The sequence below is a fragment of the Leptinotarsa decemlineata genome, unplaced genomic scaffold, assembly GCF_025532065.1.
Source record: "Leptinotarsa decemlineata unplaced genomic scaffold, Ldec_3_MD MMD2_tig00026314_RagTag_RagTag, whole genome shotgun sequence".
Taxonomy (NCBI): Eukaryota; Metazoa; Arthropoda; class Insecta; order Coleoptera; family Chrysomelidae; genus Leptinotarsa; species Leptinotarsa decemlineata.
In genome coordinates this window covers 13,335,978-13,361,852 of record NW_027412684.1, presented here as the reverse complement: position 1 = coordinate 13,361,852, position 25,875 = coordinate 13,335,978, and the positions used below count along the sequence as shown (strand labels likewise).

Genomic DNA, 25,875 nt, shown 5'->3' with positions numbered 1-25,875 from the left:
ATACAATACGATATTGAAGATATCTTTTTACAAATCGTATCAATATGCTTGTTCCATTTAAAATTTTCTGTTATGTTCAAACCAAAAAATTTTGTTTCCTCTTGTTGTTCAATTAATTGACGTTACTAGTAAACTGTGATCTGGAGTGGTTCTTGAATGATTAAAACGTAAAAGCACAGTTTTTCTTTCATTCAACAAGATACATTTGGCTGAGAACCATTTTTCGTTTCTTTTTATTTCATCGGATGCTTTATTAACTGTGGCTTTAATATTTTCCTGAGTTATCAATAAAGATGTGTCATCGGCATACATAACAAACTGATCACAATAAAAATCATTTACATATATTATATATGAGAGTGGACCTAATATAGAACCCTGAGGAACCCCGAGGGAACAATTTTTACATTCTGATACATTTCTGCTAACCTCAACATACTAGTATCTACCCAAGTTTTTCTTTTTCAGTTGGTAGAGGAAATTTCTCCATCGTAACCAACAAATCGAGCCGCATCAGTAAGGTAGGTATCCTTTTTGGTTCGTGGTTGCTCTTACTTAAAATTGTCCACTTTTCAGAAAAGTCACATAAGTCTAGGTACTGATATATCCGAAGATACTAACGAACCGGAACGACAGGGTCAATGGCTGAGACGAAGAAGATTAGATGGAGCTCTAAATAGAGTACCTAGAGATTTTTATCCTGGAGTGTGGGGTATCCTCGAAAAAGTAAGTACACATGTTAATTCATAAACTTTCTCTAGTATTGAAAATTTCATATTGTATGTTTCAAAAGACGTTGGCGCCACTAACTCTTTCAAATTTGACTACCACAAGAATCAGTTTTTGGGCCTCTCTCGCATTTTATCTACACACTCAACTATTCAGGATAATTTCTTTGGTTATACTCCTTATGGAATCTATTGAATAGCCTAATAATCTGGTGCTGGATGTATTGAAAAAAAAACACTTTAATAATATATGAATAATAATAATATATTTTAGTGTCAAGGTCTCGACATAGCAGGGAAAGTTCTTCCTCAAACCTTAACACAAGAAATGACGTCAGGAGAGCTGAAATTCGCCTTGGCAGTCGAAACCGTTTTGAATACAATACCCCAACCTGAATACCGACAACTGATTGTGGAGGCTTTGATGGTTTTGACATTGGTTTCAGAACATAACATTGCTCCTAATCTTGGTGGGATCATTCAAGTGGAGTTTTTGGTGCATAAGGCCAATGAATTGTTCCTAGATGATCAGGTAAGATTTTGAAGAATTTTTTTAAGATGTGAAATCTAAATAATATTTCCATAAATCTGTTGTGAAGTTGCTTTCTGAAAAAGATACAATGAGTAAAAGTAGACTTTCATTAGTGGTTTGTTCGAGAATGATAAGACGTTAGGACTTTTCTCCAAAAAAAGTGTCGATAGATTGGAAAGCTGTGAAAAAAAACATGGATGAAATATAAAAAATTCCAGAACTGAAATTTTCGGATTAGTTAGTTGTAAAATGAGAAAAATATTGACGATTGAGTACAAAATTCAAAATATAAAAACGCCAATTTGTAAAAAAAAACAAATTGTGGTGACCTGAAAGTGAATTAACCCACAAGTGCGTTGAACATGAATAAAATTTCAATAACACACAAATAGTAAATATACATTCAGATATATAAAGAGAAACGATGAAAAAGAAAATTGAAAAGAGAATGACAAAAGTTTCCAAACCAAACTACTTAACAACGTTTCTGGCCTGGCCTATGCCTAAAACTTCATGACTATAGGGCAAGTAGAGGTTTCTATATATTGCGGATTGTGTCATCATTGAACTATAAACTTTTTTCAAACCATTGTTACTTCCTGTGGATAATTTGAGACTCTATTCGCTAAATGTTTTTCTTGTGCTCGCCAATATGGAATGTGAACAGCCTTTGCTGCACTCATATGGTATCCAGTAGATTGATATTAAAAATATAAGTGCGATTTTCTTGCCGCATTTGGTGGCTGGGTGTTGGTGAGGCTGCTACCGTTGGTGTTTCCGGATCTGTACAGGTTCTAATGATGTGTTTAGACCTAACTTAGTCCTCTGACTTGAAAATAAAATGGTATTAGTTGAAGGGTTCTTCTTTGGCCAAGATCAGCTTCAAGTAACTATTCGGTTGAAGATCTTTCCTTATATGGCCAAGTTCCTTTTCAGGATTTCCCACCTCATTACACAAAGTGAATGCATGATCAATTAGGGCTTTTCCATTGGTGGTAGTTGGATTCTCATTTCAGATACTGTCTTGTTCTAGTTGGTTTTCTGTATACTGAAAACCAAACCTTGTTGTCGGCTATTTTCTTCATCATATATAGAAATGGCAATTCGCTGTGAATATTATGTTATTTCATACTCATTGTTTCTTTCAATTTTTTGATATTTCCCTTTTTTAACTGACTTTTCCCAATATTCAGCCGATGGAATAATGAACCTTTTAACGCTGGCAAAAATTTAGACCCAAAAATATATTTTTCGTGTTTTTGACATAATAGGTGTTGAAATTCCAACAAATTCATCAAACTTATTATTTTCAGATGAAGTGCGAAGGAGACGCCACACTTTGCTGTGCAAAACCGAAAGATTTCAGAGAAACTTCAAGAACTGGCGGATTACTCTGTGGCGGAGCTGCATACATATGCCAGCACTTTTATGACAGCGCGCCCAGTGGTTGCTACGGTACTATGACCTACATGACCAGAGCGGTAGCTGTTACTCTAGAGTGTCTTCCCAAGCATGGGGAATTAGACTGCACCATCAGCTGAACTAGGCACAATTTTACAACGACTCTTTCGACCGTCTATGATCGGTTAACAAACGTAGTTCATGTGCTTTATTTCATTAGATTTCTGATTTCATCAGATTCTGAGTGTTTATCTTAGTTTGCCATCTAGAGGTTTCTGATTCAAAAGAATACTGAAAAAAGTATTTTATAAAGTTGATACTATCTAAAAAATTGAAGAAAATAGTTTGGAATATATTGTCTCTTTACTGCTTGGTTATGAAGACTTGAAAAGTCTTGTTGTCATTTTTCTGTCAATGTGCTTCATTGGTGATAATACCACTATTTCAATAAGTGAACAAATGATGACTATAAGAAAGTTATGTTGCCATTCAATGGATCATAATAGTTCATATACTGTGAGTTTTTTCAAGTTCAGTTATGAAGTTTTGATTCTTTATACATGACACTCAAAAGTTTTCTTTATCTTCATTATAGCTCTGAATGAAAATTATTCCTTGAAGGATGTATAAATGATACCTTGAAATGTTTCCATTATTTTCTGAATCAATTCATTTATAATAGTTTTATGTTGTCAAACAACTGGAAATGGTTATGTTGAGAAATAACAATTTTTTTTAGTTCATTTTGAATTCAAACTGTAAGTTCAAAAATTGGCATAGGTCATAATAACAGTTGAAAGTTGAGTCCTAGACTGAAAATGTGGTTAGTTATAAAATATTGTAAATATGTAAATTGAAGTCAAAGTTAATAAAGAAGCAAAAAAATTTAATGTTTTTTTTCGTTTACAACCCCGTTTTCCTTTTGTACACTATATTACGTGCATATGATCGAATTTTCATTTCCACGTCAGTTACTGATGATCTAGTTGTGGGTTCTCAAACTTATTGTCCCACGTATCCCTATTAGACCTTCAAGACCACGGCAAACCTCTTTAAACAAAATTATTCAAAAAACCAATAAATAAACATTTTCAGCGTTAGGTAATAGAACAAATAAAATATTTTATTCAAAAAGAAATACTCAAAATAGTATTAATTGTTTATTTGAATGAATTTAAAAAGATAATATAAGTAGGTTCTTAAATAATATAATTATAATTACGAATCCTGCTAATGTTCCCTGTCATAGTGGGCGTTTGGTAATGTGAAGATATGTCATAACTGTAGCGGAAAGCTTTGAATATTCTTGATTTTTGCCGCCCAAAAATCCATCAGACATATTTTTAAAATCAATATGAACAGTTTGATCTGCGGACATTTCCAACAATGATTCATGTTGCTCAATGCTCAAATCTTCATTAATGCTAGCTGTAGTGATCATGAATGGATTTCGAATCCAATATTCAGTATTACCAATTCATGGAAAGTACCTTTTCTAGTTTTTATCGCGTACCCCCTATGACCCAATGGCGTACCCCCAGTGGTACGCATACTCTACTTTGAGAAACACTGATTTAGATAGATGGAAAAATTCAGATATGAATTACCTAAAACTTTATTACAATCAGACAATATTCAAACTTTAGTTATCTGGACTGGGTAGCCATGGTCTAATGGAGAGTTCAACTCTGAATGTTTCAGCCATAACTTTTACTTCCAGCTGTGAAACTTCAGTTTCGTGGAACTATAGTTTAAAAGAATTGCAAATTGCAAGTATTATGGAAACTGATGAAGGCTTACAAAATCATTATTTCTCATCTTTTGTTCTTGGTTTCTTGGAGTTTTTACTATAGTTTTCAAATTTTTCCCAACTACTGCACATCATACAGTAGTAACTGGTTTTAAAATATCCCATAAAATAACTTCAGGAAGTTCTATAGTAGTGGGTTAACAAATTAAAAATAAAATATTTAAATAAGTTATATTTGACATCTATATTCTATCGAAATGTACAAAATTCATTATACTATCAATTTATGATTCCGAATTGATTATTCACGAAATAATACTAAATATGAAGTAGGCATTGGAATGACATCTAAAGAATATGTATAGTCAGGTGGAGGTTTTTGTAGACGGACCAGTTTTCCATATGGAGCATAAACAAAAGTGATGAGAAACGGCTGCTGCTCAGAATATCTGTATTCATTGAAATATTACTGTCTTATGTAAATATTTGTTACATAAATAATGAACACCATGTACATTGGTATGAATATTTTCATCAACAGATTTTGAACTGTGCCAATGTTGGCAACACTGTCAAATGAATTCCAATGGTACCAACATTCACATCCAAGGTCAATTCATATGGTGGATTGAGCAATTTTTCAGCTCACCAAGCAAATGTTAATTAATGCATTTAAAAAAAAATTTGGAAACTAGCAGCAACCTTCAAATGAAATTACCCGACTACATTTACAAAAATAAAATATTCCATCTAAAATGAATAACTTTCTAAATTTACATACATTAAATCAAAGATCGACTCTCTGATGTTTGAAACGTGATTTGACAAAATCACGCTGGAGCAGGTTACAGGACTAGAAAAAATAATAATATTGTGTTATTTACGGTTCTTCAAAGCATTGGCAAGCCATTCCATAGCCATATCTAGACCTTCCCCTTTTGTAGCTGATGTCTTGAATATCTGAAAAGTTCTATTTTTGAGGGCTTCTAAACCTAGTGCCTGGTGCACTTCCTTCAAAGACATGCACCCTGGTATGTCTTGTTTGTTGGCCAAGACTACAAGAATGGCATCTGCTAGCTCTTCTTCCTGAAATTATAAAAAACAATCTGAATAGAATCGACATTCACTATACATGCATTTTGTTGACATTGATCCTAATTCAGATCAAATTTTTTCCATCAACATTATTCTTTATCTCTGTTGTTGTTTGAATAATCAGGGATAGTAAATGAGTTTTGGTGGAAATAATTCAATCTGGAATGAGATTAGTACCAACAAAATACATCCATTTTCAGGAAATTTATCTATTCATATTCTTAAGATCAATAGTTTAATCAATTTTAAAAACTTGTATTCAACTTGTAAGATGTAATATTATATCACAAAACTAAATTTAACAAAACAGAGTGTAACAATTTTTTTCAGTATAAAAATAAAAACACTCACCCTTAGCATGGGAACCAGTTCATCTTTGGATATGCCTATTCTTTCTTTATCGGCAGAGTCTACCACATAAATAATAGCATCTGTATTGCTATAATAGCACCTCCAATATGGCCTGAAAAAAAAAGTGCAGGGTAATTGAATTTACAATAACTCAAACTTAATTCCTTTATTCGTCAAGACAAATGTGTTCACAAAACCTTGTTGCTTGCAATGTTTGGAAATACAATGGTTTGGTTGAAGTTATCTAATCTTTTGCAAACTAAACTAAGTCGGTTATCAACATCAAAATTCGTAAACTACTTGAATAAATATATTTCAAGATATTCTTGTACAATATGTTTCAGGTTTTTAGAGTGACTCAAATAGTTGCAGACTTAAGTAGTTTCAGATGAACAGTTTTTTATGTCTCAAATAGGATATATTCACAGAAAAAATTTAAAGTTTGAATTCTGAAGGTTCTGAAAGATCCTTCAGAAGTTTACGATCCTTCAAGGATCATACACTCATTATTTCATAAGGACTTCAATAAACTGTCAAACAATATAAAAAGAAGAGATACTTTGCAATCACAATATTCTTTTGGAAAAGTTATACATTTATGTGATTAGTAGAGATAACTTATGGTGGTTGAAGTCTTTTTTGATCAATAGGATGGAATATGTGTCAATAAAAGTATACAACTGGGTAATTTTGAAATTAGGACATTTGAGATAAATTTGCTAAGGGCTCGGTTCTGGGACCTTAGCTATCTTGTTTGTACCTAAACTGGAAATCCCACTGTGAGTTACTTTACTCAAAATTAAATTATCTCACTTATCTTTTACAAAATATAATAAAAACATATTGATTCAAAACTGGCTTCTTGGTGAAATTATAGGGTGTATTCAATATTTCTGCTAGGACCTATTGTAGAATTTCTACTGTAGTATCTCTTTGTGTTTATGAAATGTCTACATATTTGCTAACAAAAAACTATTTTCATAACAAATACATCATGACTATTGTTTCATGAAAGGTTTTATTAAGATTAAAGCAAAAATAGCGCCATATGCAAGTAGCCTATTGTGATCAGTGCCAGAATAGTCAATTTTTCAACTGTTGAGTAGTGGTATCTCCAAAAGTAGACAGGATCGCCAAGTTTTCACTTCAGATTCGTGTTCAGCAGACAAAACTATTTACCCCTATACAACCACATCAGCTGACAAAATCTTTTACATCTTGAATGATGCTTAAATTTGGTTTTTCCATTCAGAACCAACCTCTGAGCACTGATAACTTTAATTATGATAACACACTAATCAACTCCTATCACAGAAAAGAAAACATACCTAATACTTGTTTGACCTCCCAAATCCCAAACTTGGAACTTCAGATTTTGGTAAGTAACTTGCTCAACATTGAAGCCTATGGTAGGTATTGTAGTTACAACTTCTCCTACTTGCAGTCTATATAATATTGTCGTTTTACCAGCACCGTCCAAGCCTAATATTAAAATTCTCATTTCACGGGAACCTATCAGGCTCTTGAAATAACTGAATAACAAACCTATGGAATAAATGAAATTTAACCTGCACATTCAAAAACACATTACCAAGTAATACCCATTCTGGAAGTTTCTTCAGACTTTTTCTGAACGCAACCAAAGCTATGCGTGTCACTGATACATATTATTTTATTGATATTTTATGCGAGAGATTCAATTTTATTTGAAGTCTAAAATTATCAGGCCACCTTATTGACGGATGACGTGTTTGACCGGTTTGCCTGTTTGACAACACTTTGACGTATGATATGACTAATATGACATGACAGCTGGTCGTGTCTATCAGAAATGATTATAAAGCGCATGGCCGAATTCAATTTCAGATATACCTCAAATAAAATATTGTCTTAATACGTTTAAGACAAATTTTTGAGGGATATCTTAACTGTTCATGATAAATACTTCAAATGTCTGAATGGGATAGTATACTTTGCAGTAAAGTAAAAACACGAAACGATATCAATTCAATTTAATTCAGATTTAGGAATAAGGAACAGACACATATTTTTTTCAGTATTTTAATTGCACGTTGAAAATCAGGATTTCGTTGTTCCCCTAATGCCAAATTGATGGGAAATATTCATTCCTCGCGGTGAACTTTTCAGATCTCACAATTACAAAATCACCTAGAAACACGATTTCACAATTCACCACAAACCACCTATACAGACACAATTATACACAACCATTCTAATCACCCATAGTAACATAAATCAATAGCTTACCACAGTGTAATCCACAGACCCATTAATATACCAATATCAACAGATAATTTGAATATAATAAAATATTGCAGCGAATAACAACTTCAACCCGAATGTAATTAATCACATTCTTGATAAAAAACTTTTCAAACAAGCTATTAATCAAGTATACCCTCACATAAAATATAATACTGGTACCTTCAAGGCAGTCACATATACTGAAAAAACAATAAATAAAATGAAAGGACTATGTAAAAAATAGAATCAACATAACATATAAGACTGATAACTTCTTAGGTAGACATATAAAGAACATAAGTCATACATAGACAAGGACAAGGACAAATCAGGTGTCTACAAACTAACATATACGGATCATGACCCAAAGTTTATGTAGGAAGGACGTCAATGAATTTTAAAACAAGAATCTCTGAACATAAAAGAAGTTTTGAAATGAAGAAGACCAATTCCATCTATGCGTGCCACCTTTTGGAGAACAACCCCGATTTCAATACTGTCTGCGACCTACTACATATCGAAAATGAAGGACAGAAATTCAACCTGAAAATCAATAAGGGCAAACATTCAAATTACCTATTGAATGATCAACAATTAGGCCACTAATTTTATTCATATTCAAAACTCACCTATTGCCCAAGAATACTATTTATTATTACCGGTGAAGAAGAAGAAGCTGATTTTGTAACATAACCTTAAAATTTAAACTTCAGATTCAGTTTTATTGTTCTGTTTTGTTATTATTGTTAGGAAAGTAAGAAAAATTTATAATTGGCCTCATTCTCTACGCAAATCATAAAAGATGTCCGAACGAAAAGTTTTGAACGTAAGTTTATAAACACATTTTTTTATATTCTCTATTATTATTGTTTTCTCTTTTATAGAAATATTACCCCCCTGACTTTGACCCTTCGAAAATCCCTCGTATGAAATTGCCCAAAAATAGGCAATACACTGTAAGATTGATGGCACCATTCAATATGAGATGTGCCACCTGTGGAGAATATATATATAAAGGAAAGAAGTTCAATGCAAGGAAAGAAGATGTGGAAAATCAGGATTATATGGGAATCAGAATATACAGGTTTTATATAAAGGTATACTAATTATATAATTTTCACAAACATTTTAATTTCTAGACGTGTTTGGCTAACACAGTAGTTTACTTATTAGAAATGAATATTACACACTGATCTTAACGAGTGGACGTTTTATATGTAAATTCAATTATATTTTGATAATCCCAATACCTTCAATTTTCAAGTCAGTTGAGAGTTCATCTTTATCAATAAAGCATATATTGATTGAGTGATTGAGGCAGCTTGAGGTATATCAAATAAAATTAACATTCAACTTGAAATTTGTTCATAGTGTACACGATGCTTGCAAGAAATATCTTTCAAAACAGACCCAAAGAATACTGATTACGAAATCGAAGCTGGTGCAACTCGTAATTTCATGGCACTTAAACTTGCTGAAGAACAAGCCCAAAGAGAAGAGGAGGAAGCCAAGGAAGAAGAAGCCAATAATCCCATGAAGTTACTAGAGAACCGTACAAAACAATCAAAGAATGAAATTGAACTTTTAGAATCATTAGAGGAACTGAAAGACTTGAACAAAAGACAGCAGGTTATAGATTATGAGACAATGTTGTTAAGTTACAACAACACTATCAGTGAGAGGGAGAGGGAAGAAAAGTTACAACAGCTTGATGAGGAATATATTAAGTAAGTGTTGCACCTTGTTGCATTTATACAAATGCAAAGTTACAGTACAAGAACTGGGACAACAAATAAAAATATGTTTTTCACACAGTACTGCGAATTCTACAAATTGTAACAGGGCATCATCAAAATATTCTTGTACACTGGTGTGCAAATTTACTTTTTTCCACTAGTTCGAACTTCCATTGTCTACTATATAAAATGATTTGAAATCCCTGAAACAAGTAAAAAAGAATAATTAAAAAAGAATAGTTGAAAATAACAATTATATTAAGCAACAACAAACCTGAAATGAAATGACAGTGAAACAACCTACAAACAAAAATACAACAATTGAACAAACAAAAAATCAAAGGAATGAAAAAAAAGAAAATAATAAAAATAGAAAATAATAAAAAATAAAAAGTGTAGAGATTCCAAGTCACGTTAGTTCACGACGTTTCGATTGTTGGTATCTACAATCATCTTCGGGTGATGACTGGACTGATTCCTCCGAGAGATGACTATTTTATAGGCCGTTGAAATACTTTCCCTTTCTCTACTTTCCATTTTCCGCTTCACTGATTCCGTGAGAGATGACCGTTTTGGCGGGAGTTGGTCATTTTTCGTTTGATGATGGGTTTCCATATGTTTCGTATATCTACGCTGGCCTGGCTGAATACGTTGTTGGACAACATGTATGCGGCTTCCTTAAATTTTCTCCTGAACCAATGTTCTTTTTTCCGTTACGAAAATTCCATGAATAGTCCATACAAAATCAAGCGATCTGAACTGAAAACAACAAATACAATCAAAGATTCAGGAATGACTTTTGACTCAAAAAACTCATTCAAACTCCTTATTGCAAATGTTACTTCTAGAGGACTAAGAGTGTTAGGTTTCACTCTTATATCTGCAGAGGAATTATCTCTCTTCCTTGAAAATCATATATTTTTCAGTCGTTAGATCAATAATTGAAAACAACTCCATATATGTGGATATAGATGTGCTTGAAAGTCTTCAAAACAAGTTTTTAACTGGAATATCATATTGATGAGTATAACTATAAAATTATATTGGAAATTCTAAACTTGAAGACTCTGCCTCATAGAAGATTAGAATTTACAAAATAATCTATCTATTAATTTTCCGGAACTTATATCTTTAAATGTGAATCCAAAGAGAACAAGAAATACAGAAATTTTCTAAGTACTCCCATTTTATCATCTATGGCCAGAATGAGTATATAGGTAGAATTTTGAGACTTGCAAATATTTACAAAATGGATTTAGAACTCTTTACTTCTTCTATGGAATATTTATAGACTGAAAAGATTGTAATTGATTGGCTTATTTGTGCCTTTCTTTGTTTTTTATATTTTTTACTTGCATCTAGCTGAGAGTTACACTACAAATGTGTGAATGTGTTAATTATTTTGTAAAAATTGGCAATGCTGTAAATAAATAAGTGAAAGAGGTTTATATAATGAATATTTCAAATTGATGTAGTAATTTCATATAAATTCAGTTCTCTCCAAAATTTTTTTTAGATACGAACATCAAAAATTTATATAGGTGAATAATACACACGTATAAAAATTAGAAACTAAATAATAGTGGTTTCTAGTACACATGCTATGATATACATGCTTTTGTATGCTGTAATTTGCTTGCTCGCTTGTTGATATTATAAGTGAAAAAAAACGCCAAACCACTAAATATTTTATCAAGATGATCATGCTCGATAGAAAGTAATTTGCGTAAGCGATTCAATTGACATAAATTTATACGTCTTTTTTTCGAAGAACTGAAACTATTTTTGCTAGTTTGTTTGTTCTTGAAGGATTGATGACAAAGTGAAACCTCATTTAGAAAATAAATATTTCGAAATAAAATCTCAAAATATTCATCTCTTCCAACTACCTACACTGTAGGTTCTGGTAAATGCCTGCCGGAAAACAACTACTTTCCCTACTAATACCATTCCGGACTTCGAATTATATCTGACAGACATTCATGCAAAATACTTCACAGAGGTTAGACTCGCAGATGTTTCTCGTTTATCTAGCAGCATGACTATTCTGAAGTTATTCGAGTAGATCAGCTATAGACCGGTTTCGAGGTCTATAGGTGCCCCAGGTACTGCAAAGTGCCTGGGGCTCGATTCATTTCAACAGGGCTCAACTTCATGTGTGAAACCTAGTAACAGCTCCATCTCGTATCTCGTAAACAAAGCCCCAAATGGGGAAGAATCTCTGTGAGGTATCTTGCATGAATGTCTGTCGGATATGATTCAATATCCAGCGTGGTATTAGTCAGGAAAGTAGATGTTTTTCGGCAAGCATTCACCAGGACCTAAGGTGCAGGTAGTTGGAAGAGGAATATGTATTATTATTATGAACATTTATTTTCTAGTACATATGTATCTCAGTTTTCAGACACGGTTTGATAATCTGATTTATTTATCGTAGGTCTGTGAAGTTTCACTCTGGCCAGAAAAGGAAGCTTGTAGTAGAAGAGGAATACATTGAAGAGGACTGTGAAGATCCAAATCCTGACTCTCTAGGAGAATCGACTCCAATCTCAGCAAATTCATCTTCAGGAAAAACTGAACACCAACCCTTTGATACAGGCCCTAGTAGCAGTTGGAGTATCGCTAATAGGAAAGCAAGTGTCGCAGTTAAAAAGCATAAGTCTCTCGTTGGAATTGTAAGACCGAAGGCAATAAATACATCTGTGGAAACAGCAACACAAAGCAAAGAAGTCACAGAAAAAACACCTGATCAACTAGTTGAAACCGTAAAAGCACCAACTGCTAGTGGTCTTTCTCTATTGGGTGCTTATTCTGATAGTGATGAAGCTGGTAGTGATTAGACCATGGGAAAAATGCTTTTAAACGGAGATTCGGTTTCAATATGTCAACGAGGGGAAATATTTTTAGGAAAGCAGCAAATCAATAGTTGACTCTCGGTATCCATGTAACATGAAGCAGTGTATACTACAAAAAATTTTGACTTTAGATATCTGACGAAAAACGTTGAAAAAAAAATGAATTGAAAAGGAAATATTTTCTTAAGAGCGATTCTTTTTTTGGGGAAAAATTTTTAGCTTTCTACTCTTCCATCATTATATAGAATTCCGAAATAAGATAAAAAAAATAAATGGTACATTAATGAAAACTCTTTATTTGATATACCTCAAGCCATCTCAATCAATCACTCAATCAAATATGCTTTGTTTGAAAGTGATTGACAATGTATCATGATGAATTTTACTAGTTCAGACTTCCATTATCTAATATGATTAGAAATTTATGAAAGAACAAATAAAATTAGAATGAATAGGTAAAATATCGATTATATCAAGCAATAAAACTTGAAATGAAAATACAATAACAAAGATAAAAACGAAACTGACCACAGAGTAAAATGAAATGAAAATGAGCATGAAATGAAAAAAAAAAAATTAAAAAAATTCAAACCAAGTTATTTCATTACGTTTCGATTGTAGTATCCAAAATCGACTTCGGGTGATAACAGTCATCACCCGAATAATTTGCAGAGAAGAAAGCGTCCACTATATGACATTGACATATCTTGGTGAACCCACTAACAATGTTGCTCGTTTTTTTGAACAAGTTTATTAAAATTTATGAAGAAAAAACTTCAGTGTCGGATAGATTAGGAGTATATAAGTTGATTTGTGGCTTTTCCCCAAGATTTCATATTGGACAAACGGGGAGAACTTTTTCCCAAAGAATTAAAGAGAACAGAAGTATGTTTTTGAAAGGAAAGATCAATTCCACATTTGCCAACTATCTTTTAGCAGAAAGACATAAGTTCAGTCATGACTATGGCGTGTTACATTTAGGAGAGTAAAGTTTGAAACTCAATTTTTAAGAACGTTCAGAACTATATACATTAAGGAATTCGGTTTATTTACTGAATGACCAAAATAGAATTGAATGACCCCCCTACTGAGTATTTTTTTAAATGTGAAAACTGCTAAATAACTGATACATAAGCTCAGGTAATTGCATTCATTACATGTTTATTGAACTAAGTTCGTTCAATTTCTCTTCTTTTCTTATGTTTATGTTGATTGATTTACTTCAAATTGTGAAATATATATGAAGCATTGAAAATGTAAATTTCAGTTGGTATAGGCACGCCTGAAGAATATATTGCATAGCGAAACACGTGTTGTGTTTTTGTAAAACTGTTTAGTGAAAATCTCACAATAAACTGTTTCTTAAATACGTTATGGATTTTCATTAAGTATCGGCCGATTCCATCACATATCTTTGCAATACGCCTGTGAAATCTTTTAAATGCACCTTTAAGATATCTTTCGAAATTACCTTGAAGTTTGTAACTGATATAATCGAGACATGTCTCTGAAGAAATTTGTAATTTTTTTTAACGAATTCTAATATAGGTAGCTCATATTTTGGTAACATTAAAAATATTTATTTGCATTATGCTTTTGCTGGTCGAAAGCTATTCGTATGCAAAAGTGAATCGGCGACTCACTTAGCTGAGTAATTGAAAAAAACAAATCATGTATAGTTGCAAACACAGTAAAGCACTTTGACAGCACGACCAACTGTCGAAAGCGCTTGCATATAATTATAAATCCTTTGATTAGCAATGAAACTGCTAATACAATACATCTATAATCAAATACGATACCACAATGTGTTAGTCAACCAAACTCAGGAACAAAATTTCAAAGTATGAGTACTACAATAAATATACAACATCTAGGTACTTAAAATATCACAGTTGTTAGTCAATATAAAACACAAACAAAATACAAATATAGAATACAAAAAAAAAGTTAATACAGTCAAAATTTATATTATATAAAGACTAGTTCATTCACCCAATAGATGACTCTTCAACTTTCTTTTGAATAATGCAAGTGTGCTACATTTTTTAATATTTTTGTTCAAACTATTAAAAGCTAACAATGGATTTCTCAGTACACTTTTTATTTTTAACTCCTACATATATGTTATTACGCGTTCTTGTATTATAGTGATGATGATTTTTATTGTATTCAATATGCCTACTCAGGTATGTTGGTGATAGGTGATTATTCATTTTATATATCATTATCATTGTATAGTAATATATGAGATCTGTCACAGCCATCCATTGCAATTCCTTCAGCATTGCTTTGATTGGTGTCTCTCTTGGTTTTCTTAATATGATCCTCATGGCTCGGTTTTGCTGTTTTTGTAATCTATCCATTTCATTTTTATCGGCAGTATATATTATCGATGCACAACATGTAAAATGTGGTAATATAAGTGTGTTATATATTATAATTTTTGTAGATTTTGTAAGTGTTGACGAAATCCTTCCTAGAAAGCTAACATTTCTTGAGATAGTTTTTATTATCTCTTGTATGTGTTCTTTGAATGTTAAGCCTCCATCAATTAAGACTCCAAGATATTTCGTCGCACTAACGGTTTCTATTTCTATATTATCAATATGGATATTTAAATGTCTGCTTTCAAGTTCATGATATCTCGTTTCATTAGTAAATAACATGAATTTTGATTTATTACCATTTAATTTCAATACATTATAACTACACCACCGACTTATTTTTTGTAGTTCACTATTCATTGTATCTATCAAATGTTCCACATCATGTGCACAGTAATATACAAGTGTGTCATCAGCAAAAAGATGAATTTTACACTTGTCTACCTCATTAACAATATCATTTATATATATTAGGAATAATAGTGGTCCTAGTGTACTGCCCTGAGGTACTCCGTTGTTATTGACGATTTCACAGGACGTTACATACATACATTAAATAAGAGTTATAAAGCTTCAAATCCTTTTTGTAACTTATATTAATATGTCTCAAAAATGAGATGAATTTTCATTTTTCTCAAAAAATTTCATTCATTCATCAATTTCCATTTTGTCCCCTTCAAAGCAGTCCCACTCGGAAACACTTGTGCCAGCATTTTTTTCAATCCTCGAAGCAGATTTGATATGCATTTTTCGGTATGTTTAAAAAAATCTTAAATCTGTTTTTCCGTTAATCAGCTGTCGTTAGTCAACGTGTGATTCCTAACAAGGTTCTTCGGTCTTCGAGGTCTCTAAGCGATTCGGTTTTTATCTTCTCGATCGTCGAAAAACGCCGTCGTTTTATCTTGGGAACATGAAAAAATCGCGAGGGGGAAGTGGCTGAGGTGTTGTTTTTGGCCAAAAAATTACGAAGAAGCAATGAGCAGGTGCATTATTGTGATGCAAAAGCCATGGAGTTCAATGTTTTCAGAAAACCTAACTATACAGACATTACCATCCCAAGTGATTCTTTCCATCCAAACAAGTCATAAATTAGCAGCCTACAATTCAATGTTGCACAGAGAATTCTCACTGACTTTGTGTGCTAACAATCTATATAATTACACAGATAGGCCATAATAATGGTTTCAACGCAGATACAATCCAGAAGTTAGTAAGAAAAACAAAACCGTAAATTCACTTACAGATTGATATACACCCAGATCAAACAATCAGAAATGGGTAACTCTAACATATTTTGGTAAAAGAACAGATAATTGCGGGTTTCTTCAGAAAAAACAGCGTGGAAGTGGCATTTAGACCACATGCCGGGTTATCTGATTTCCTTTTCAAGGCCAAAGATAAAGTGGACAAGTTGGATACGGAAATTTTGCACTATGCAAGGAAGGTTTGCAAACTCAATTATTTGGAATCCTTGGAAATTCACAAGCATAAACATTGCAGGTGTAACCTGTTAAATGATCAAATCAATTTAGGTTACTCACCGGTTTTCAATTAGCATATCCACATTGTCACCAGTTAGCAAAATTCAGGTACTCAATCAAGCTAAGTACCTTTATTATTACCTACAGTGGTGATATATGTAATCAATCATTGTTAGTTTAATGTATAAGTTTGAAAATGTTCTTATAGGACGAAACTGCAGTAACGTTAGTTACGAATAAAAGTGGTAAAAAACATAGAAAATTTCAATTATCTTTTCATCATTATGATTTCCTACCACGTAGTAACGACTACATCTATCAATTTATCTTTATATAGAATAAATTGATTGCTTCTTTCCTTTCTTTGGAAGATTCCCATATTTTTTGTATCAAGAAGAAGAGTAGACAGCCAAAAACTTTCTTTCACAAGAATTAATTTCTCCTAAAAATATACCCTTTCAATATATACCCACATTTCGTCATCAGTTATGACCCTTTTAAGCAAATCTGGATCCCCGTGGACGTCATTCAACAAATTTCTGAGAGATGCTCATGCGGCTGTTTTTTTGGTCGAAATTCAGCAATTTTGGAACGAACTTCGCTGTCACATGCTTCATGCCCAAAATTTCTGAAAAAATAATAGTGATTCAACGATTCTCAATAACATTTCAAGTCTTTTTGAGCACTTTATTAATTTTTTACACAAAATCTGATGCAAATTCTTTGATCCATTTTTTACGATAGCATAAAATCGGCGAACACGCAAAACACTTTCAACTTTTATGCCTCTCACCAACAAACTAAACATGCTAAACAGCTGAAACGGTGAACATGTGTTCGAGACGAGTGTACCAACAAAAAAAAATAAAAAATCTCCAATCGAATGAAGGTAAGTTGCCAGCGGAATTTGAACATTTACTTAATTTTATGAAGAAACCTCGTATATGCTTCCAGCCTGAATTTCCGAATAGCACGGTTATATATTATTTCTATATTGAGACATACAGTGTGTATCACATCGAGCTTCCATTAAAAGTTTGAGGTGAAGGAGTGAAGTTATCAAAAAATGTGTCGTTCAAAAGTTTCAGATATTAATGTAAATGAATTATAGGGTGTTTCATTCGAATAAAAACATGTGTTTCAATTCACCCTTTATTGAAAAAACATTTTTGATTAAATTTTCATTAAATAGTGGGTGGTAGTCATTCATTAGAATGGATATATTGAAAGTTGAAGAACACAGGGGAAAAGTTATGAGGCAAAAAGGAATCATTAGGTACACATCGAAAATAAAGAAATTGCAGTTTAAAACTAAATAAACATATAAAATTATAAATAGCGACCTAGATCTGGAAAAGAAATAGAAAGATGAGATCGTACTTCGTCAAAAGAATAATAATAATAATAAATGTCTTTATGCTTTACAAGTAATAAGGGTCAACAGTTAATGAACAGTATGGATAAAAATATGAATAAGTTGGAAACAAAAGGCGAAGTTAAATTTTTATAACGATAAATCGTTATTAATTGCTCTTCCACTTAACCTGATAAAGTCGCTGCGGTGTTATAAGAGCATTATTATAAAATAATTCGTTCTACTATAATCAAGGCATGGTATGATAAGAATAATAATAAAATAGATCACTGAGTTTCAAATAAATATTTCTTGAATCTAATTTGAAATCGCTGATACAGACAGTACTATTTCTAATACAGACGCAGTAGCATAACTTTTTGCTTATCTAGCCCGAAGGAATCAGATAACTGGAGGCAAATTTATCTTCTTTGTTTCTCATCCAAATTGCTGGAAAAAGTGGTACCTACCTACAAGACTGATAGATCACTTGAAAAATTTTCAGTCAGAATTGGATAGAACCATATAAGTCAGATAGAATTATGCCAGTAAAATGTAACAACTCTGTTTTCTATGTTAAGGCTATGAAACTATGTAGTGCCACAGGGTTCACTTCTTGGCCCTTTACTTTTTTTTGTATGTAAATGACTTTCCAAATATTTAGACGATGTATATGTAATTATGTTTGCTTACCACACAAGAATAACAATATCTGATCAGAATGCAGAACAGAACATAAATCAATTTTCATCTTGATGTTACGGAAATACGTGATTAGTATTTTTTTACAAAGATTTTGGTCGTGTAATGGAAAAGTAGCAACGATCATTGAATTTCAATCGTTATCTCAGTAGAAGTAAAATAGTTTCAAGGGCTAAACATTACCTCTTCAAATAAGTAAAAAAAAGCCGAATTGAGTCGAATGCATTTCATTAATGTGCTTGCTAGTGGCAATGCTCTAGAAGCCCGTCGAGTTAATCAAAGGCGATATCCATCAGACAATTTCCAGAAAGAATATCATAAGATTACATGCTGCGAAACTGGATCTTCAACTGCACAGGCTGAATGTTCTGGTAGACCCAGAACAATAATGACACCACAGGTTAGGTTAGGTTAGGTTAGGTAATGCAGATTTGTCTAAAGTGAAACGTGTTTGTGAAAGGTTTTTCAATCATTTAGAATGGCTGAAATAGTGGAGTCAATTTTTCTAATTTTCAACATAGGTATTCATTCAGGACTTTCGGTCATTCACATACTTTTTCAATCCTAAAATAATTTACACTACAACTTAAACTTGATTTTTTCGAGGGAAATGATGAAAATTGATGGCACTGCATCGAGATATATCTCGAATAATTAATGTTATAACAGCGACATAAATATATATATTTATTAATGACTAAGATGAATATTGTGCTTGTCTCTAGTTCCCACCATCGACACCAGAGGGAGTATTTTGAATTTCCATTGTATCCATAACATTCGGGATTATTCTCACTGGGTGGAGTTTTTAAGGTGTATCGTGCTAGGACGCAAATATTTGAATTCTGTCCTGGTCGACCGTCCCTGATAAGGCAAAAATCGGACCAATCATCATTTTCGCACACGAAACAACAACAGACATTCTAGCTTTGGATTTTTACTCGACTCCTATATGGCGAGCTTTTTGTTATTGTTGTAATGACTAAACGTGACACTATGCGGTGTAGCCATGACCAAACAAACAAAAGCCAGTCTACGGTGTGGTCCGTGGACAAATGAAAGGCGAAGACGGTTAAGATTTTATTTCGTCTCGCCGTCTTTCTTCAACCCGTGAGACCGAAACACGTATCTGGTTTTGCTGATGGAGATCTGCCAACGTTCAAAAGCGATTCAAGCGATGTTTACAAGTCGTTAGTAACGAAGGTATCGGAAATTTGTAACGTTAGACGTCCGTTTGATTCAATATATATGTTTAGACAGACCTGGAAAATATTATATTTTCTCGAAAAATAAACAGTAAAGGGAAAGTCCTCTACATAACTCCATTGCCAAAATTAAGCGTTTACCATACATTAGAGTTTGTCATTTTTGTATTTTGATGCCAGTCTTTCAAATTGACAAATGTCAAGTTATCGACGTAATAGTTATTTATGTATCAAGGGAATTAGGAGGGCCTTAATTACCGATGGCAAAGTTTGCGTCCCGAGGGCCTCTGGCCCGAGGGACAGCAATTGCCTGAGGTTATTAAGGCTCATTAATTCCCGTGGTACATAGATAATTTTATTTCTGACCGATTTCAATAAAATTTTGTTCATTTTTGAAACGGAAAAATGTACCAATTCATTACCTTCCCGGTATATTTGAATCAGGTACCGTTGATTATAGTAGAGTTTTCTTGTTGCTAGGTTGTTGCTATGTTACTTGTTTATAAACAGAACTTTGTTATCAAGCTGTGTTTGCGGTGAAAACGTGTTTTCTACCCCAAATATAATGGAGGATATTTTGAAAAAAGCTGAACAAGCAAGAGAATCATTAATTCCATCGAAAAGTGAAGCCGTATACCAAAAAGAATACAAGATATATCTGGACTGGCTGACACGGAAAAATGTTATGCCAAAAGATGTCACTGAAACTGTATTTCTGGCATATTTTCAAGAACTGGTAAGGAATTTTCTATGTTTTTCGGTAGATTTGGTAGTAATTGTGTTTATTCGTTTCAGTCAGAAACGTATAGTCCGAATTCTTTATGGACTAAATGTTCAATGCTAAAATCGATGGTGACTATACATGAGAAACGAGATATCACCAAGTTCAATGAACTACAGGCTTTTTTGAAACGGAAGAGTAAGAGTTATAAGCCGAAAAAGTCTGCTGTTTTATCTCCTAAAGATGTTATCAGATTCCTAAAGGACGCTCCTAATGATATTCATTTATTGCATAAGGTAATTTTTTTCTTATTTTCCTTTTTGTGTGTATTTATTTCCTTTTTTTAGTTATAGGTTGTTTTGATTATGGGTTATTTTGGAGGATGCAGAAGTCAGGAACTTTTGAATATGAAGATATCGGATATAGAGGACCTGGATTCCGTTATGATAGTGAACGTACCGGAAAGTAAAACTGGTGTATCGAAGAAATTTACAGTTGTGGATGAAAAAGAGTTCTCCGCTTTGCCTTCATTAAGACTTTATATGTCTTTGCGTCCTAAAGGTATTGAACGATTTTTTTTGAGCTTCCGACAAAATAAATGTACATCTCAGCCAATTGGAAAAAACATGTTTGGGAAAATCCCCAGCAAAATCGAAATGTATTTAGGATTGCCAAACTCATCTTCCTATACGGGACATTGCCTTCGTCGCACTTCTGCTACTGCTCTAGCCAATGCAGGAGCAACTATGACTAACTTAAAAAGACACGGAGGTTGGAAAAGTTCCACGGTGGCGGAGGGGTATTTGGAGGATAGCATCGAATTGAGAAATAAAACGGCGCCGTATGTTGTCTACTTTGTCATCAGAAGAGGCAGGTACCTCGACTGTAGTGAACAGAAGCTCCAGCCATACAAAAGAAGAAATTGTTTCCAGTGGCGGAAGTAATTTTCAGGGAACATTTCAAAATTGTACATTTATTATTTGTAATGATGTGAATAAATAAAATATGGTTCATTTTTCATTTCTATTTATTTTTACTTGTGAAAGGTAGAGGGAATTATAAAATCTATAATGTCCCAAGGGAGTTATGACCCTCTTTATTGATAGCGTAACTATGACGATATAAGCTTATAATATCCCGGTCAGAAATAAAATATATATTTTATATATTTCCAATTCTCAAGATAGTCGATAAATATTACACCAAGAAGTGATGGATCCATGCTTCATCTATTGTCACCTATCGATGCAAAAATTTCGATTTGTTATGTTTAAACATGGCCAAACAATGCTCAAGTCATCATTCAAGACGTTCTTGTTTTTGCTCAACACTGAGCTCACGCGGCACTCACTTTGAACATAGCTTTCTCATAGTCAAATGTTCATGCAATATAAAGCCCACACGTTCTTGTGATATCTTTACAATGTCAGCTAACTCACGCAACTTTTTTTTTCGATCATTCAAAACGATTTCCTATATGGATTTTAATGCTTTCTGGTGTTACTTCCTCATTTGGACGTCCATTGCGTTCTGCACTACAGTTGTCTCTACGACCACCTTTGGAGTCAGCAAATCAACGTTTGATTGTTTTTTCTGATGGAGAGGAGCCCTTATAACACTTTTCAAACCAATGCTTCGTTTGAACAGTATTTTTTCCCATAATGTTCAGAAGTGAGATGTAATAACGCCTGTTTAATATAGGTACCTTTATAGGTTGATGGTATAGGTATGGAGAAAGCATGCACAATCAAAGGATAGAATCTTGCTGTCCTATATTACGTAAAAATAATGCACAATACTGGATGAATCATAGATATTGGGATGAATTTATTTCAAACCCTAATAGAAGACAATTTATTTGATGCATCATTTTCGGACAAGTCTCTAGTTCAATTTTGTTTCATACCATTAGTACAAGCAAGAGATGTAGTTAATGAAATTTCAATTATAATTTTTATTTCAGAGTGGTCTTGATCAAGTATGTTTTGAATGTATTCATAGATTACGGAAAACAAGAAATGTTATTGCTCCAGCAGGAAGACCAAGTATATTGTATGCGATGCCTTCCCTTTATGGAGTTGCAGATCACCTCATCAAGATTCCATCATTCTCTTTTAAACATCTTTCGTCGAAGTGTACATATCCCCGGACAGCCTGTGATGAAGATTTTTGGAAATTATGTTCAATTTTTATGAAAAAGATAATTACACAAGGTCCCTAGATCCTCATGCCACTATTGATTTATACATTAACCTGAGAAGTGAATTAATTATGTTATTTGAATAAATTTTAGATTGATAATTATGCATTGATATCATTCAGTACCTTTTTGAAAAAGTAAATGCTTTCCGACTTTTGCCAAAATATTAGTTTCTCACCATAGTAAATCAATCTGATCAGTAATATCCTTACTTCATTATCAAAACTTATCTGAAATTCAGTTTTTCACTACAACTAGTAGAAATTCATGAACATTTTGAAAGAATACTCTACACATTCATATCGCAATGGCAACCAAATAATACTGTCGGTATGTTTTTCGAAGAGATACAATGTTCATTTCTTAGGTATTTTAGGTTTTCTCTCCTCGTTTCGAAAAATCGTAGAGATCTAATGACGCAAAAAACTAATTGGAGCAGAATGGTTCCCGAAGGTTCTATCAAAAAATGAGTAGGCTTCGAATATTCAATAAAATCAGTTTCTGTCATATTTCTTCGTAAAAAACATACCACTATGACAAGATTGGAAATAGATTCCAACCTGAAATGGATAGACCACATAAATAACATGTGTAGTAAACTTAGAAAGACGGTTTTTACTATCAGAAGAATCAAAAAAATAGTAAATCAAAGTGCGGCACTTGCAACATATCATTCTCTATTTCATTCAGTCCTTAGGTATGGTATAATCAATTGGAATAATGCATCAAAGGTACATCTTAATAGAATATTTGTCATTCAAAAATCTGCAGTAAGAAGCATAATCTCTGCCAATTATGATGAAAAGTGTCGACCAATATTTGTAAAACTTAAAATAATGACCCTATATTCAGTTATTGTATATTAAAATCTGCTTCTTGTTCAACAATACTTGTTGAATGAAGTTGCTCACAAGGATATACACTAACATGATACAAGAAATAAATCAAACCTTGTTCCTACAGCTAATAGGTTGAAAAGAACAGATAATATAGGAAATAAGCTATATATACAATGCCTTATCTGCCGAATTTCGTAACTTGCCATTTAGAAGATTCAAAAACTTATTGAAGAAAATATTAACCAAACATCCTTTATATGAAATTGATCAATTTTTCGAAGTTATCCAAGAAGAAAGAGACACTTTTGTGGTCACCTCCCGAAATTTTACTCAACTTGAATATATATAATACGTTAGCTATGTGTTTATAATTTGTAGAAGCTCATGGCTTTACATTTTAGTCAAGTCTTATATTATTTTTTTTTGTAAATCCAATTTATCTACAAGCATTTTTTTAAAACTATATTGACAAATCTTACCCTCTCAAACCTATTTTAGAAATTGTATTGACGTGTCTAAAAACTGTGTGTTTCTTGAAACTAATAAATATTATTATTATTATTATTATTGGAGCACTGTCGAAATGATTTGAAAAGAGTGTCGACATTTCGAGATAAAAGTCAAAATTACGAGATAAAAGTCGGAATTATGAGATATAAGTCGAAATTACGAGATAAAAGTCGAAATTAAGAGATAAAAGTCGAAATTATACAATAAAGGTCGAAATTTCGAGATGAAAGTCGAAATTAAGAGATAAAAGTCGAAATTACGAGATAAAAGTCGAACTTTCGAGATAAAAGTCGAAATTATGGAATAAAAAGTCGAAATTACGAGATAAAAGTCGAAATTTCGACTTTTAAGTCGAAATTATGGTGGATCAAATAAACAAATAATCTTTGACACTTCTACGCTTCCGTACTTTTCAAAGTTATTTAAATAAGAAGTATTCTGAAACGTAAGATCCAGCATAGTGTGAATAATTCTACATTGGAAATAGTGGGTGGGGTTTCTCTCAGAAAATCAATAATTTGTAGAAGAGTTTGAATTTGTTCAATTTTTGAATTGGAATGATTATACTGAACTTCCATAATAGTAGACACTAAATTCTCAGAAATATTGCATCAGAACGAAAACATTGTTGTCAGGTTGTCATTTTATATATTTCATCATCTTCAATTCAAATCATACACAAGCAGCTAAATGGCCATAGAATAACGGACACTGCAAGAGACAGATCAAGGTGAAACGCCACAGTCATTTCTGAGAACTTACTGCCTACTATTTTGGAGTAATAGTATAGAAAGATATTAAACCGTTGGGACTAACAGGCAATTTATTTCAAATTATTTCAGGGTAAATATTTCAGTCCAAATCCTGAACTCAGAAAAGAGTTAGTGATAACCTCACGAGATGAAATCCCCTTATCAACTCTTACCGTTCTCCAATTAAAACATTCCCCGTGGTGGTATTGAATGTCATATCTCAAGGACTTTTGCGTTCACAGGTAAAACGTTTGAACTCGGCGATGATTCTCACGAAATGTTAATATGAATTTTTGAATTGTCGACAATGTGGAAGACCTTGTAGTACGAGTTTGTGTATCTGACTGTGAATAAAAATTAATTTGTCTTCGAATTTCTCGAAATAAACGGAGTGAAGGTACCAGCGTGGGTACTTATTAATGGCAGCAAATTTTCCTAAACTATTAACAGTGGCGTACCGTCGAAACTAGGACCCACTACGAAATTTTGAGACATGATCGAACTCGAAGAAGAGCGAATCCAGGAACTGGCTCGAGATGTGCCTGGATTCACAAGAATAATCTATAGTTTGAATAGAAAATAATTTTCTTTCAAACTACTCTTTTCACACATCACTTCATAAACTTTCGTTTTGCATCAAAGTTTGTTCTATTTTCATAGCATAATTTAAAAAATATGGCCCAGTATAAATGTGTCATTGAAAATACAAAACTATTCTAGTAGAGTCTCTACTTTATATAAAGTGCATTAATTTCAATAATTATTCTAGAAATTTAAGAAAACGGCAGCAATTTTTCTGGATATGTCATTGAAAATACAAAACTACTCTTGTAGAGTCTCTACTTTATATAAAGTGCATTAATTTCAATAATTATTCTTGAAATTTAAGAAAACGGCAGCAATCTTTCTGGATATGAACAAAGCATTCGATAGCATCTGGTATATAAGGGTTTTCTATTTAAACTGCATCAACTGGGTTGTCTTAACTATCTAGTACATACAATTAAGAAT

General features: G+C 32.7%; 4 protein-coding genes across 5 annotated transcripts in view; 3 read left to right on the top strand and 1 right to left on the bottom strand.

Annotated features, from left to right (window-relative positions):
- The window catches only part of LOC111513659 (probable phosphorylase b kinase regulatory subunit alpha), a 34,068-nt gene extending 31,168 nt beyond the window's left edge, over positions 1 to 2,900 (top strand). For both annotated transcript variants that reach the window (XM_074181567.1, XM_074181566.1), the window contains exons 12-15: positions 469 to 521; positions 577 to 726; positions 1,003 to 1,260; positions 2,574 to 2,900. In XM_074181567.1, the coding sequence (XP_074037668.1) occupies positions 469 to 521; positions 577 to 726; positions 1,003 to 1,260; positions 2,574 to 2,801 (689 nt within the window). In that variant the 3' untranslated portion in view covers positions 2,802 to 2,900. The remainder of the gene's footprint in view (positions 1 to 468; positions 522 to 576; positions 727 to 1,002; positions 1,261 to 2,573) is intronic.
- Positions 2,901 to 4,628: 1,728 nt separating this feature from the next.
- Arl1 (ADP ribosylation factor-like 1) lies at positions 4,629 to 7,632 on the bottom strand. Its single transcript, XM_023169879.2, has 4 exons — positions 7,459 to 7,632; positions 7,186 to 7,402; positions 5,858 to 5,969; positions 4,629 to 5,497 (listed from the first exon to the last, which is right to left on the bottom strand). Exons 1-4 carry the CDS (start codon positions 7,460 to 7,462, stop codon positions 5,288 to 5,290), a joined length of 543 nt encoding a protein of 180 aa, XP_023025647.1. The 5' UTR covers positions 7,463 to 7,632; the 3' UTR covers positions 4,629 to 5,287.
- A 1,157-nt stretch (positions 7,633 to 8,789) lies between these two features.
- LOC111513660 (splicing factor YJU2) lies at positions 8,790 to 14,083 on the top strand. The gene is made up of 4 exons (XM_023169878.2): positions 8,790 to 8,948; positions 9,007 to 9,219; positions 9,494 to 9,849; positions 12,296 to 14,083. Exons 1-4 carry the CDS (start codon positions 8,925 to 8,927, stop codon positions 12,696 to 12,698), a joined length of 996 nt encoding a protein of 331 aa, XP_023025646.2. The 5' UTR covers positions 8,790 to 8,924; the 3' UTR covers positions 12,699 to 14,083.
- A 5,971-nt stretch (positions 14,084 to 20,054) lies between these two features.
- On the top strand, positions 20,055 to 21,698 carry LOC141485241 (uncharacterized). Its single transcript, XM_074181565.1, has 3 exons — positions 20,055 to 20,578; positions 20,638 to 20,859; positions 20,917 to 21,698. The coding sequence occupies exons 1-3, from the start codon at positions 20,408 to 20,410 to the stop codon at positions 21,505 to 21,507; spliced, it is 984 nt and encodes a 327-aa protein (XP_074037666.1). The 5' UTR covers positions 20,055 to 20,407; the 3' UTR covers positions 21,508 to 21,698.
- The last annotated feature ends 4,177 nt before the right edge of the window (positions 21,699 to 25,875 follow it).

Excerpts from the sequence above, each read along its gene's own strand:
- LOC111513660 (XM_023169878.2), top strand. The coding sequence starts at position 8,925 with ATGTCCGAACGAAAAGTTTTGAAC. Across the intron at positions 9,220-9,493 it reads TATACAGGTTTTATATAAAG|TGTACACGATGCTTGCAAGA; the intron begins GTATACTAATTA and ends ATTTGTTCATAG. Across the intron at positions 9,850-12,295 it reads CTTGATGAGGAATATATTAA|GTCTGTGAAGTTTCACTCTG; the intron begins GTAAGTGTTGCA and ends TATTTATCGTAG.
- LOC141485241 (XM_074181565.1), top strand. The coding sequence starts at position 20,408 with ATGGAGGATATTTTGAAAAAAGCTGAACAAGCAAGAGAATCATTAATT. Across the intron at positions 20,579-20,637 it reads TGGCATATTTTCAAGAACTG|TCAGAAACGTATAGTCCGAA; the intron begins GTAAGGAATTTT and ends TATTCGTTTCAG. Across the intron at positions 20,860-20,916 it reads ATATTCATTTATTGCATAAG|GTTGTTTTGATTATGGGTTA; the intron begins GTAATTTTTTTC and ends TTTTAGTTATAG.
- Arl1 (XM_023169879.2), bottom strand. Across the intron at positions 5,970-7,185 it reads GGAGGTCAAACAAGTATTAG|GCCATATTGGAGGTGCTATT; the intron begins GTATGTTTTCTT and ends TTTTTTTTTCAG. Across the intron at positions 5,498-5,857 it reads AACTGGTTCCCATGCTAAGG|GAAGAAGAGCTAGCAGATGC; the intron begins GTGAGTGTTTTT and ends TTATAATTTCAG.